At 41.5% G+C, this 12,760-nt stretch overlaps 5 protein-coding genes across 6 annotated transcripts; 3 read left to right on the forward strand and 2 right to left on the reverse strand.

Annotated features, from left to right (window-relative positions):
- Positions 1–5: 5 nt before the first annotated feature.
- Positions 6–2,146, reverse strand: LOC103851864 (putative pectate lyase 21). Its single transcript, XM_009128736.3, has 3 exons — positions 833–2,146; positions 622–760; positions 6–420 (listed from the first exon to the last, which is right to left on the reverse strand). The coding sequence occupies exons 1-3, from the start codon at positions 1,633–1,635 to the stop codon at positions 196–198; spliced, it is 1,167 nt and encodes a 388-aa protein (XP_009126984.1). The 5' UTR covers positions 1,636–2,146; the 3' UTR covers positions 6–195.
- Positions 2,147–2,395: 249 nt separating this feature from the next.
- LOC103851865 (protein TIC 20-v, chloroplastic) lies at positions 2,396–3,260 on the forward strand. The gene has a single exon (XM_009128737.3). The coding sequence runs from the start codon at positions 2,447–2,449 to the stop codon at positions 3,080–3,082; it is 636 nt and encodes a 211-aa protein (XP_009126985.2). The 5' UTR covers positions 2,396–2,446; the 3' UTR covers positions 3,083–3,260.
- On the reverse strand, positions 3,242–6,197 carry LOC103851866 (inactive beta-amylase 4, chloroplastic). Its single transcript, XM_009128738.3, has 10 exons — positions 5,652–6,197; positions 5,437–5,565; positions 5,110–5,356; positions 4,787–5,007; positions 4,628–4,705; positions 4,387–4,546; positions 4,000–4,253; positions 3,817–3,886; positions 3,591–3,659; positions 3,242–3,508 (listed from the first exon to the last, which is right to left on the reverse strand). The coding sequence occupies exons 1-10, from the start codon at positions 5,855–5,857 to the stop codon at positions 3,356–3,358; spliced, it is 1,587 nt and encodes a 528-aa protein (XP_009126986.1). The 5' UTR covers positions 5,858–6,197; the 3' UTR covers positions 3,242–3,355.
- A 2,279-nt stretch (positions 6,198–8,476) lies between these two features.
- Positions 8,477–9,359, forward strand: LOC103851929 (the record flags this gene model as incomplete). Its single annotated transcript, XM_033283765.1, has 1 exon — positions 8,477–9,359. A coding segment is annotated over one exon (540 nt), but the record flags the coding sequence as incomplete, so codon positions are not given.
- Positions 9,360–9,580: 221 nt separating this feature from the next.
- Positions 9,581–12,623, forward strand: LOC103851867 (cleavage and polyadenylation specificity factor subunit CG7185). Of its 2 annotated transcripts, XR_629838.3 has the most exons (3): positions 9,581–11,907; positions 11,982–12,053; positions 12,132–12,623. XR_629838.3 is itself a non-coding variant. In XM_009128739.3 (2 exons), the coding sequence occupies exon 1, from the start codon at positions 9,953–9,955 to the stop codon at positions 11,903–11,905; it is 1,953 nt and encodes a 650-aa protein (XP_009126987.1). In that variant the 5' UTR covers positions 9,581–9,952; the 3' UTR covers positions 11,906–11,907; positions 12,132–12,623. The 2 variants fall into 2 exon arrangements, 1 of the variants encoding a protein (XP_009126987.1); XM_009128739.3 differs by lacking the exon at positions 11,982–12,053.
- Positions 12,624–12,760: the final 137 nt, after the last annotated feature.

Raw genomic sequence — 12,760 nt, forward strand, 5'->3', positions numbered from 1 at the left:
TTGAATAAGGTGAAATCTCAGTGACTTTTAATTGAAACATTCTGGTGAACTTGACAATGAGCTATGCAATTGTTTTGTTTGGCTCTGCCTCTATGATCATCACATATTCAATACAAATCCTATAATGCTCTAATAATAACCACAACAAGAATAAGAGGACAATACAATATTTGGTTACAAGCTGATGAATGTGTTCTAACAAGGTTGGTCAATTTGGCAACTAAGAACACCTACTGATGGATGTGTAGTCTTAAGAAGTGAAGCTGGCCGAGCTACCATACTCGACATTTTTGTATAGCTAGGAGAATCCTCGTTCCCTGATGGTGTAAAGAAAGCACCGTTTAGCATTTCATCTCCTTCTGATTTCCAATTCCATTCCTTCCATTCATCGTCTCCATCTACACTCTCTCGCTTTGTAACCTGCATACAGAGCATGTAAGGAACTTATAGAAGTCAAGTCATATCGGCTTATGGGTTTGGTTTAGATTTTAGTTTGGTTTGATGGCAAGTCATGAAAGATTTAATAAACAAAGCAAATGGTTAGTTAATCTTGAATTAAATTGTATATATTAGCTTAAAATGCTCTTATTGTAGTGGTAGACATGTCACAAACGTACGTACCTCCTTTGTGAATTGATTATCCGAAGCTATGAAAACATTTCCTTGACTAAAAATGGTTGGATTAGCACTTCCACCAATTGCATACATCTCCCACTCTCTATAAATATTATTCACAATGTGAAAAAATCCATGCCTGCACCTACACATGCCATGAACAAAGACAATGTAAACAAGTTTATCGTTTATCTACACATTACAAGTTGTATGTTACCTAGGCATTCGCTGGACAAGTCCTTCACCAAAATAATTAAACGCGATCGAAACCCTCATATCACGATCACCGACAAACTCATCACTATGACCTAAAAGCATGACTTCGTTATGATTCAACATGTAGTTATTCGATATCGTTATATCCGTTGACCCACCCACCGCATCAATAAGCCCATCGTGACACTTCTCTAACGTACAATGATCAATCCAAACATCTCGTGACTCGAATATCGAGATCCCATCTCCATCAGAATAGCCTCCCAACGACCGTTTCGCCGGAACACAATGGTGAATGTAAATATTGTGTATGATAACGTTACTTACTTGATACAAAGCTAAACACGGTCCATAAGCTATCTGCACGTTATTTCCTCTACCGTCTATGGTTTTGTATGAAGTCACTTGAATATCTTCTTTTAGTGTTATTACCATGTCTCTATCGAATATGATCCATAGAGGTTGGTCTTGTGTTGCGGCGTAACGTAATGTACCTGGAGATGGGTTTAGAGGATCCTCGTCTCCTGAATCTGTTACGGTGTAGAACTCCCCTGCTCTACCGCCTACCGAGTCGCGTCCGAATCCAACCGCGCAGTCCGCGAGGCTCTTGCGGTTGGATTTCCACTTCTTGTCGCATCTCCAGCAGTCATCGATTGGATTCCCAGTCGCTGAGCAAGAAGCTGTTGTTGCGTTTGATGTCTCTGATGTTGACCAGTGCGTTACGGGTGCCGGTTTAGGAAACGCAGACGCAAACGCGGTAGAAGCGGTTAAGAGAAACAAGAAAATTGTACATACAATAGACATTATTATTTTCTTGTCTTAACAAAAGGTTAAGTAAAGTAGATCATTTCACTATGAACAAGAGCTAAAATTATTCAGTATATATATGCAAGAGGCATTAAAATAAATACGGAGGTAATTATATTAGGTGAAAATTGAAAGACTTGGGTCCAGGAAGACACTACGCCGTTTTATATTGGTGGGTTTCATATTAAAAAGCAGTTTTATAGAACAAGAACAAAACAATAACAGAGGCTATTTAATTGCTAGTTTGTGTTGACATGAAAAATAATGTTTGCTTGTTACTACACTTCATTGTAATAGAACTACGTGCCGTCTTGAAAGGTCTTTAACATGTGTGTCGTTTACTTAAACAGCACCGATTTAGTTGTCTATCAACCTACGTGGAGCGTTTTGTTCCATTATTAAAGGACTGCATGCCACTATAAAGGGAGAAGGACGACACACTGTTTATAATCAGGAGTCCCAAACAGCATGGAGTATAGTTTATTATCCTCTTGTCATTTAAGCAAAACCAAAACTTCCGCTGGTGGAACGTTAGTTTCTTTACTTCACTTGATAGAACTAGGTGCCGTTTTGAGGTCTTTAACACGTTCTGTAGAACTAAAAAACAGCACCGATTTTGTTGTAACCTTCGTGGAGCATTTGGTTCCATCATTTAAGAACTGCGAGCCATTACAAAGAATGAAAGACGACTCCCTGTTTAAAGACACACTTCTCAAACAGCGTGGTGTTTAGTTTATTATCTTCTCACCACTTAAGCAAAACCAAAACTCTGTTTCGTTTTGTGTGAAGTGAAAACAGACACAGAGCAATGGCAATATCTCATCTTGTCTCTCCATTACCATCTCTCCCCTTCTTCCAAACCGGAAACTTAACCGGTCGTTCTTCTTCTCTCCCTCTAAACCCTAACCCCCAATTCTCAAAATCTAGTCTTTCAAGGGGAAGAGCCGCCACACTCGTCCTCCGATCCAAGGGGGACGACTCCGTCGACGCATCAGATCGGATAATCTCAGCCGTCTGTTACTTCTACCCGTTCTTCGATGGGATTCAGTACGGTAAATTCATCATCACGCAATACCAACCTTTCCAGATTCTCATCCAGCCTCTGTTTCCCGCCATCAAGGCTTTCAAGAGCTTCCCTTTCAATGGCTTCCTCATCTTCATCGCTCTCTACTTCGTCGTCGTGAGAAACTCTAACTTCAGCAGGTACGTTAGGTTCAACACGATGCAGGCCATTGTGCTCGACGTGCTGTTGATCTTCCCGGATTTGCTTGAGAGGAGCTTTAATCCTAGAGACGGGTTTGGTTTGGATGTGGTGATGAGTTTGGACAGCACAGTGTTCCTCTTCCTGCTTGTCTGTTTGATCTATGGATTCTCTGCTTGCTTGTTTGGTCTGACCCCGAGGTTGCCCATTGTTGCTGATGCTGCTGATAGGCAAGTCCTTTGATTTATGAAGTAAACTGCAACACCAAATAATATGTATATGTATGTACACATGTGCTGTGATTGCACTTTCTCTGTAATTGGATCTGTTTCTTTGTAATCAAAACATAATGTAACTTTTTGATCCATTGAAAAAGAGTTTCTGCAAAGAGAGGGAGAGATATCATATAACAATTTTCATATTTTGATTTGATTTATTTACCCTCATCACATATCTGAAAAAGCAATATGGTGAGGGAAGATCAATTCTGTAACAAAGGAAAAATACACTGTTGGTTTACACATCTGCACTCATCTGCCTAATAAAAGGAACAAAGTTGTTCCAGTTCTCGACCCTAAAGATCTTCTCGTTCAATCTGAAAAATGTAAACGATCTTACAGTTTCTCCGTTCGGTTGCACACAGTTCTCTCGTATTTGCCTTAGTCCCATCTGTTGCACAATTAATATACAAACGGTTAAAAACCACCACGTTTGTTTTGACCTCATCGTATAGATTCTGCAAATCTCTAACCTGATCGAATCTTTCGCTTGTGTTTCTACCAGTCACTTGTATTGTCCTCTTCTTCGAAACATCGTGTATCTAGCAGAAAAAAGAGACAGTGTTGGCTAGTGTAGCAGTAAGAAAACAGAGACTAGACCATTTTCATTTGTGTCAATGACAGTACAACAATGCGCTGACGCTAACCAATCTAAAATCTGAGTTTTAGATCGAAACATTAGGAAAGAAAGTACATTACCTGTCTAAGCAATCCTTCAGGGCTGCAGAGATACTTCTCAGGTGTTTCACTGTCCGCCATATCCAAACAACTAGAATAGATACGAAAGATTCATTTCGTTAGCATTAGCAAGACCAAACTCATGCAGCATCTATAAAAAACTATGGTCAACAGCAAAAGAAAACTTCAAAAAGAGGCTCTTACGGGATATGCAGAGCAGCACCGTGTCGAGACAAGACCGAAGCAACAGGATCATAACCATCCCTGAGTGCGGTATTGTAGTAACCAGCCGTTAGTTCAGCGGGGTGTGAAGATGTCTTATACCACCAATAGATTCCACCAATTTTTGCAACCAACATTACAGAGCTTTTCTCCTCTTCCTGACGTCTCGTCAAAACATCGGCTGCTTTTGCGAGAATAGCATCAGCATGACAAATCAACTTCCCACTGTACCATTCCTACAACGAAAAGCAGTTCACTGTGTTATTTATAATCCAACTCACTAGCCACTTGTGCTCAAGACTACTCAAGATCATAATAATGTGGATACGTAAAAGCAGTGTAATATCATAATATGATACAAGAACATACTAGAAAGAAACGGCCATAGTCAGAGAGAAAACTATCATGGCCCTCCTCAAAGAAAGGCACCCCAGATGGAAAGCTATTATAGCAGCCCGCACTTGGAGGATCTCTGCTTCCCCATTGAGGTTTGCCTTCTTGAGACGCCACTGTCATCAAGTCTTCCATCCTAATCCACACAATATAGCTCACAATCTGTAAATGTGATTCGCAGGAAAGTAAAGACATCGAATTAAACAAAAACACTCACATGTACTTGTCATGGCATTGGAATTCACCGATCCCAGGGAATTTCCATCTCCCATCTCCAGAAGGATGTGCAGGATATCTGAAAGAAATACAGCGTAAGATAAATCTATTGTAGCTACTGCAGCTTTATGATTCGTAATCTACAGAAAAACGGAAGTACCTAAGCTCCCCGGAAGGACCAAGACCGACACCTATTTCTTCAATCACGTTTCCAAAATATGGTTCAAATTTTGTAGAGAAACTGAGCATAAAATCTTCATAGCACTGAACAGCGGTTCGACCACCAAACAAAGGAAGTTGATCAACTCCAAGTGTCAGATAGTCATTATTGGAGAATCCGTTTTTATCTCGATAGTAAATATCCTTATTGACGTCTCCAATCTGAAAAAATAAATGCATACAAAAAAACAGCCGAGTGAAAAAAAAAGCTATCCGAATCTCCATCTTTAACCAAAGTCTTTACTATGTCTACAACTTACAAACCTCACGGATCCAGAGTGGAAGACTGATGCCTCCTTTTCCACCAAACAAGTGCATATTCGAATGAAAACAAAGAGAAACGTGTAGCTTCAACCCCGCCTCAGAGATCAGCCTGAAGAGCTCTTCGTACAAAGACCATTTAAACTCGAGAGGACAGAAACGCTCCACAATCCCCCACCAAACCTCAACAGCGACTCCATGAACACCAGCTAACTTGAGCGCCTTGAGAGAAACAGTCAAAGCCTTGAGCCTGAAACGATAACAGAACGTTACACTTGTCTTGTTATAGTAAGGTAATGATACATTGGAACATTTGGGGAAAGATTTAACCTTTTAATGATTGGGCAGCCAGAAGCATCGATTCCAAATGTATCAATAGGCATCATCACGTAAACAGGGACTTTCTTGTGCCTTGATGATACCAACACAAACGATCTTGATTTCTCCCGAGCATCCATGCTGTGTATAATGTATTCAATCAATCAACAAAAAACCTAAAGATTCCATTTTGATTCCACGAGAGAAACGAAATGTTCTAAAGATACCTGAAGATTCGGCTGTTACCGGCGACGGAGCTCCGTTTTGTGATCAAACGACCGCGTTTGAAAGAAGGAACATAAGAAACGTTTCGGAAGAAGTTGCGATTCCTCCTCGTTCTCTGCTCGAGGAAGCAAGGGAATCCTCCGGGATGGAAGAAGGTACCGCCGGAAACTTCGCGGCAGCCGCAGCGGATTCCTCCAGTCTCCGCCATTTTTCGTGTGTCTCTTCTCCTTCGTCGGAAGATATTTTTTTTCTGATGGTTGAGATGCGGAGGAAAAGAGACGGAGATGGAGTACCTGCAACGCAATTTTTATTTTTCCTTTTTTTAAATCGAGAAAGATTATTTAAATTTATATTTTGGCCCTCTTCTTTTTCTTTTGCTGCTTTTCTTTTCTAGTTTTTGCCCATATGTTTAAGTATTTCAAAAATTGACCCCGTTAGTATTTTATGTTGACTTTATATACTCCAATATTGTTGATTGGAAATAAGTATAGTTGATTGTTGGGTACCCTTGATTGTTGTATGAAATCAATCAGTGAACTTCAAAGAATTTTAGTTTAATCAATGCTTGAAATAGCATAATTTTTGTTTTTCAAACTCGTGAAACAAATGAATGTTTTGTATCCAGTGTGTAACCTGAGAGGTGTTAAATTGTAAATCCTATTATGCATTTGATAACAAATAATAAATACAAAATACGAGGACTTGAGTAGCATATACTCGAAACTATTGTACTTTAGATGTATATCATTCAGGAATAACGCTTTTTGACAAAATAAACAAAAAAAAATCCGTTGAACTGATAACTTTTGCTGACGTGGGAACATCTCGTCCCGTAGTGGATAAGCATGTAAATTATCCATTCGAAACAGATCCCATGCTACTCGCCGTCTCGCTTCCATCACCACCTACTCTGCTTACCAATTTTAGTGTGTTTTCTGGCACAATAAATAATCAAATACTAGCACGTATAATATCATGTAAAATTATTGTTTCCCTATTTATGTTTTCGTTAGGGACGATGAAGTTAAAGCATGGGTCCACGTTATGTCGCGTTTCAGTCTCCCTACTCATCAAGTGGCAAAACTATACTTGATTTATTCGAACGTGAAGTAGATGACAAGATTTTCGGTTAGTTAAGTTTCGTAGTTTGGACATAGCAGGATATTAGGTGCTTGTTTTTATTTATGGTGTCGCTTGTGCATCTGCAAGGACATATTTCTTAAAACGATTGTTAGAAATACCAGGTGTATGGTATTATCCTTTTTATAACAAAAGAAATGTGATTTTTTGTTGTTGTTTTCTGGAATGTACGTTTCAGATTGAGCACATATGGCTACCAAGGGTTTATTAAGATAACTCGTAGGTGGAATTCTCTCAGCTGTTACATGTGATGGAGATGGGAACATTCAAACCCATGCATGAACATCCATGCAACAAAATTAAACATAAGTAATTGGTTACTCCTAGCAACATCAGTGATAATGTAAGAAACATATAACTTAGAGAATCATTAGCGATGGGAAACCATGTTGAATTTCTCGATTATTGAATGGCTAAAAGTTTATTTATTATGAGAAATCTTCCAAAGAAACTCCTATATAGCCAATGGCCTTAGATAGAAATGTGAAATATAAATAATTTGTAGATGCTTATAGAATATAATGAAAAGTGAAGAGTGTTTCAGGAATAAGCTGCGAATAGAAATATTCATGTGGCATCTTGGACTACTGACCAACTTGGTTTACCTGGTTACAATCAGCCGTAGCTCGAGAAGCATCAATTGTTTCCGTTGTATTCAATGGAGCAGAACGGGTTTTCTTTTCTCCCTTTTCTTATCCAGATGACCTCAAATGCCGAGGAAGCTGCTCCGTTCACTTATGAGACAGTGCAGGAGATGACTGAAAGCCATGTTTGACGAGAGTTGTTTGGATGGTTAATACAATCTAGTGGTCCAGATGACAGCTTATATGGATACAATGTAATGAATTTTAGGGAATATGTTCTGAAAGTTATGATGGATACCAATAACAGATAGAACAATAGCAATACCAAAAAAGCAAGCAACTTGTATATTAAGAATTACTTAAACAATCTCTAAAAATGATCACAATTCAGAATACACTCTAGAACTTGATATTCAATCCCCAAAAGCCTTGACTTAGTTGAAATACACTTCAGCTAACTAGTATATATTGCGATATACATAAATCTTCCACCTAGCCAAACTTCCTAGAATTTTGGGTCATTGTCTTGGGCTAACGGCTTCCACTTATTTTATCCACCATGTGTAACAGAACCCAAGGCTTGTATAACCCACATGAACCAACGCTCAAATCTTGAGCTTACATGTTTCACATCGTGAACCCGTTAAGCAGACTATCCCAGGTTTAAATGGCTAGAGTTTCTAGCATTGAAATTGTCATTTCATTTGTTTATTTCCTTCTATTGTTGGTTGAATTTGAAGAGCTTTAAAACACTTTATTTATCAAGTATCTATTCGTCTATGATTGGGTTATCAAGTTCCCATTTAATAGCTCCTATCAAATTCTCAAGACATTTCACACCCCAAAAAGAAACTCCTCAAAACACTATTGATTGATACAAAAAAATGTAAAAATTACATATCGAAATGAGAATCAAAACTAGACAAAAATGTCAAACACGTTTCTCCAATAGAACCAAGCTGGCACCCAGGATCAGCAATGCGCAAAGAACATCGTGTTGAACGGAATTAGAAGCCGACTTCTCTCCGGCAGGAACCGCAGCAGTCTCCGGCGCCAAGTCTGCCGTCGCTGGTGCCGAACTACTCACCGGTCGACGCCCGTAAGGAAATATTTCAGGCGCATTGGCCGGGGTGGAGGGCATAGACGGAATACCAGGGGTTGTTACCGGCGCTGAAGTCTCCGGAGCATCGGCCGATGGTGACTGGGTCGCTGGAGCAGTGTCAGGCGTTACAATAGAAGCAGTGGGACTCGTCACCGGAGCAGCGATGGGAGACTTCACTGGGTTCGTAGTTGGAGAAGAGACTGGACTCGTGGCGGCAGAGGGAGAAGAAACAGGGGAAGTCGCCGGAGCAAAGACAGGAGGTTGCAAAGGAGACGCAGTGGTTCGAGATAAAACAGGGGGAGTTGCTGAAGGAGACGCAATGGTTGGTGAGGAAACAGGAGACTTCGCAGGAGTTGCAATGGTCCGGGAGGATCTAGGGGATGTAACCGGAGCAAAAACAGGGGATTTAACAGGAGTTGCAATGGACCGAGAGGTTCCACGGGAAGTCGCCGGAGAAAAAACAGGGGATCTCGGTGGAGCTGCAATAGTCGGAGACAAAACAGGAGACTTTCTAGGAGAAGAGCGAGGGGCTTTCGCATGAGTCGCGGCTGTCGGAGAGGAAACATGGGAACTCGTCGGCGTCAAAACAATAGATTTCACCGGAGACGTCGCAGGTGTCATCGGAAAATGTGCGGCCGGAGGAAGTAAAGTGGGTGTTCGAGATAAACTCGGGGACTTCGCTGGAGAATAACTGCGACGTGGTTTCGCAGGGGAGTGCAGCGGAGGACTCGCCGGAGGAGGTTGTTTCTCAGCGAGTCTGGGCGATTGAACGGGTGCATTGTCGGCTAGTACGTTACCAGAAATAGAAAGTGAGAAAACAATTAAAGAAAGTACGACAAAACGATTCATCGTTTTCTTTTGTCGTCTCGTCTCTGAGAAAAAAAAAAAGAAAGAATTAAGAGTGTTCGGAAGTAAAAAATGGATTTTTATAAGAAATAGATTTTTCTATAGAACACGAAAAGTTGTGAATTGTTAATACCCGAGATATATGACCGTTGGAGGCGGAGGAGGCGCCTGTAATTTTAACCGGCTGTAGTAAGTGTAGTAGCCGTTAACCGGAAGAAGGCAACGGGTTACTATTAATTAGACTACAGTAAGTTTAACTAAGAGAGGCTCAGATGACGTGCCGTTGATTAAATTCTCAAAGCCCTGAACGGCAAGTAGTTTACGTTTGTCCTCCGAATAGGCCCATTAAAATCCAAACCCAGAGAGAGTGATGCTTGTAGTAGCCCATTAACCATGCGAATGTTGACACGTGTCATCTTTAGATTTATAATGCGCTTTTCCACGGCGTACATTAGCAATATTAGTTGGATGATCCTAGAAATTTCACAAAGGGTGAAAATGAAATATTAAGGTTTCGGGGACGAAGATTCTGCAATCTCTTCTGCTCATTGAGGTTTGTTCATGCTCGAGTGAGCTTTAAGCTTAGCGGTACTCTGATTTGAAAATACGATTGAAAGGAAGGAGCTTTACTATGGATGAGGGAGATGGGAGAGATGAGATGGAACAATTCCACCAAAACGAGGCGATCTCTGCCGTCGCAGACGATGGTTTTACGGCGGAGGAAGAAGACGACGACGACTATGATGATCTTTACAACGACGTTAACGTCGGAGAAGGGTTTCTTCAGTCTGTGAGAAAAAACGACGAAGCTGGATCAAGAGACGAGGAGAAGGAGGAGGTCAAAACCGAGGGTGAGGAAGATAGGGTTGAATCAGTTTTAGGTACGTCGGAAGCTGAGGTCTCGATCCCTGGCTTGGTTGGTGAGGGGGTTGCCGTCAAAGAAGAAGCAGGAGGAGGAGGAGAAAGTGGAAATGGAGCTCAAGAGCTTAAGGTAAGTGATGTTAGTGATGGGCTTAAGGCCAATAATGTTGAGGCTCCTATAGGGAATATTGTTTTGCCACCACCGCCTAGCTTAGGAAATAACGAGAATTTGATGAGAGCTGTGATGGGAAATGCTAATGGCGTGGCTCCTCCTGGACCTGGTAGTAACATACCCGGGAACGGAGCTATCATTCATATGCCTGGTGTTGTTAATGGTGGGGGAACCGGTGGTGGAGGAGCTTTTGTTTACGTTGGGGATTTGCATTGGTGGACAACTGATGCTGAAATCGAGGCAGAGCTTTGCAAGTATGGTGCAGTGAAGGAGGTTAAGTTCTTCGATGAGAAAGCTAGTGGGAAGTCGAAAGGGTTTTGTCAAGTGGAGTTTTATGATCAAATGGCAGCTACTGCTTGCAAAGAGGGGATGAATGGGTATGAATTCAACGGTAGGCCTTGTACTGTTGATTATACTTCTCCGCATTCGGGCAAGAGAATGGGGGAGGCACATGTGAATAGGAACCAGCAGGTGCAGTCTGGATTTTCACAAGCCAAGAAAGGAGGCCCTGCTGATTCTCCGATTAAACCCCTAGCGACCACCAACAGCAATAATAACGTCGGGAGTTTCCAAGGTGGGGAAAATAGAGGATTTGGCAGGGGTAATTGGGGTAGAGGAATGGGTGGTAGAGGACCAGGTGGTCAGATGAGGAATAGGCCTGGTGGGATGGGTGGAAGAGGTTTTGGTGGAGGTGGGTTTGGTCAAGGAATGGGCACAGGGCCTCCTATGAATATGATGCATGCTCAATCAATGATGGGGCAAGGGTTTGAACAAGCTTTTGGTGGACCCATGGCGAGAATGGGTGGCTATGGAGGATTCCCTGGTGCTCCAGTTCCTCCGTTTCCTGGGCTTATGACTTCGTTCCCTCCTGTTGGATTACCTGGAGTGGCACCTCACGTGAATCCAGCGTTTTTTGGAAGAGGGATGCCAATGAATGGAATGGGAATGATGCCTAATGCTGCTGCTGATGGAGGGCATAATATGGGAATGTGGGATCCTAACAGTGGAGGATGGGGTGGTGAAGATTTGGGTGGTGGGAGAGCTGCGGAATCGAGTTATGGGGAGGAAGCTGCATCAGATCATCAGTATGGAGATCGTTCGAATCATGTGAAGGAAAAGGAAAAAGGTTCAGAAAGAGAATGGTCTGGTTCATCTGATAGAAGGAATCGTGAGGATAAAGATGCTGGTTACCAAAGGGACATACCGAGGGAGAAAGATGTTCATGGTTATGATTTGCCGGAGAGAAGGCATCGTGATGACAGAGACAGTGGTCGTGAGCGTGAGAGGGAACACCATCATAAAGAGCGTGAACGCTCCAGGGATCGTGACAGAGAAAGGGACAGAGAGAGGGATCGTCATAGAGAAGAACGAGAAAGATATGGTGGTGATCATCGTAACAGACACAGGGAAGAACCTGAGCTTGATGATGAGTGGAACAGAAGTCGATCATCCAGAGGACACAGCAAATCGCGGTTGTCTCGGGAGGATAACCATCACTCAAGATCAAGGGATGCTGATTATGGGAAACGAAGGCGGCTTACAACTGAATAATGGTATCTTTCATTCCTCATGTAAATTGTACCATTCTTTTTCATGTTTTGCATTAAGACATGGCTAATTATTACAGGTCAGAGGAGTTTTTAGACTAAAAGTTAGCTGTCTGCATGGACATGTTACTGTCTCATTGTCTAAAACTAGTGTATGTATGCATTCTTACAACAACTTTTCGGGTTGATACTAATCATTTTGGTGTATACGTTTGCATCGTTCTTTGCAGACTAGGGTTCCTGCTGTCTTCTTAAATTCACAGCGTCTTATGGGTACACTGACGTTGTGAGCTCCTCCAAAAAATCTGAAGCCTTGTAACAGAAAGAAGTCTCTCACTGGTGAAATCTCTTCTTCAACTCAGCTTAGTTAAGTGGAAAGAAACTCGGCAAACGTTTGCCTTTTAAGTGCTAAGACACCTTACCTTTTACCATTTTTATGTGAAATTTCTAAGACTAATGTGTTGTGGTGATGCTATGGCCTTTCGAGTGTCCATCCAATTGTGTTTAGATCTTATTCTAACTGTTTCTGAACTTTGTTATTCTGTAGTTGTATTAGTTGCAGCCAAATTAGTTAGCTTGGCCAGTACTACTGATCTCGTTTCTTCATGTTTTAGCCATCTGAGTTGTAATTGGAAACATGACAAATGTAACAGCATGTGCATCCTTTGGGGGTTGTATTTTTGTGATTTCCAAAAGTGATGTGGTCGATCATTTTTTGTTCTCATTGTTGTAGAGGATACAATGTAGAGGATTCCTCCGATAGCTCCTTGTTCAAGTATCTACATAATAAAAATTCAGATTTATCCACGTTTTTGTAGCTATTAACACATACTCATCAATGGCATAATACCATATATTT

This window comes from Brassica rapa, chromosome A02 (genome assembly GCF_000309985.2).
Source record: "Brassica rapa cultivar Chiifu-401-42 chromosome A02, CAAS_Brap_v3.01, whole genome shotgun sequence".
NCBI lineage: Eukaryota > Viridiplantae > Streptophyta > Magnoliopsida > Brassicales > Brassicaceae > Brassica > Brassica rapa.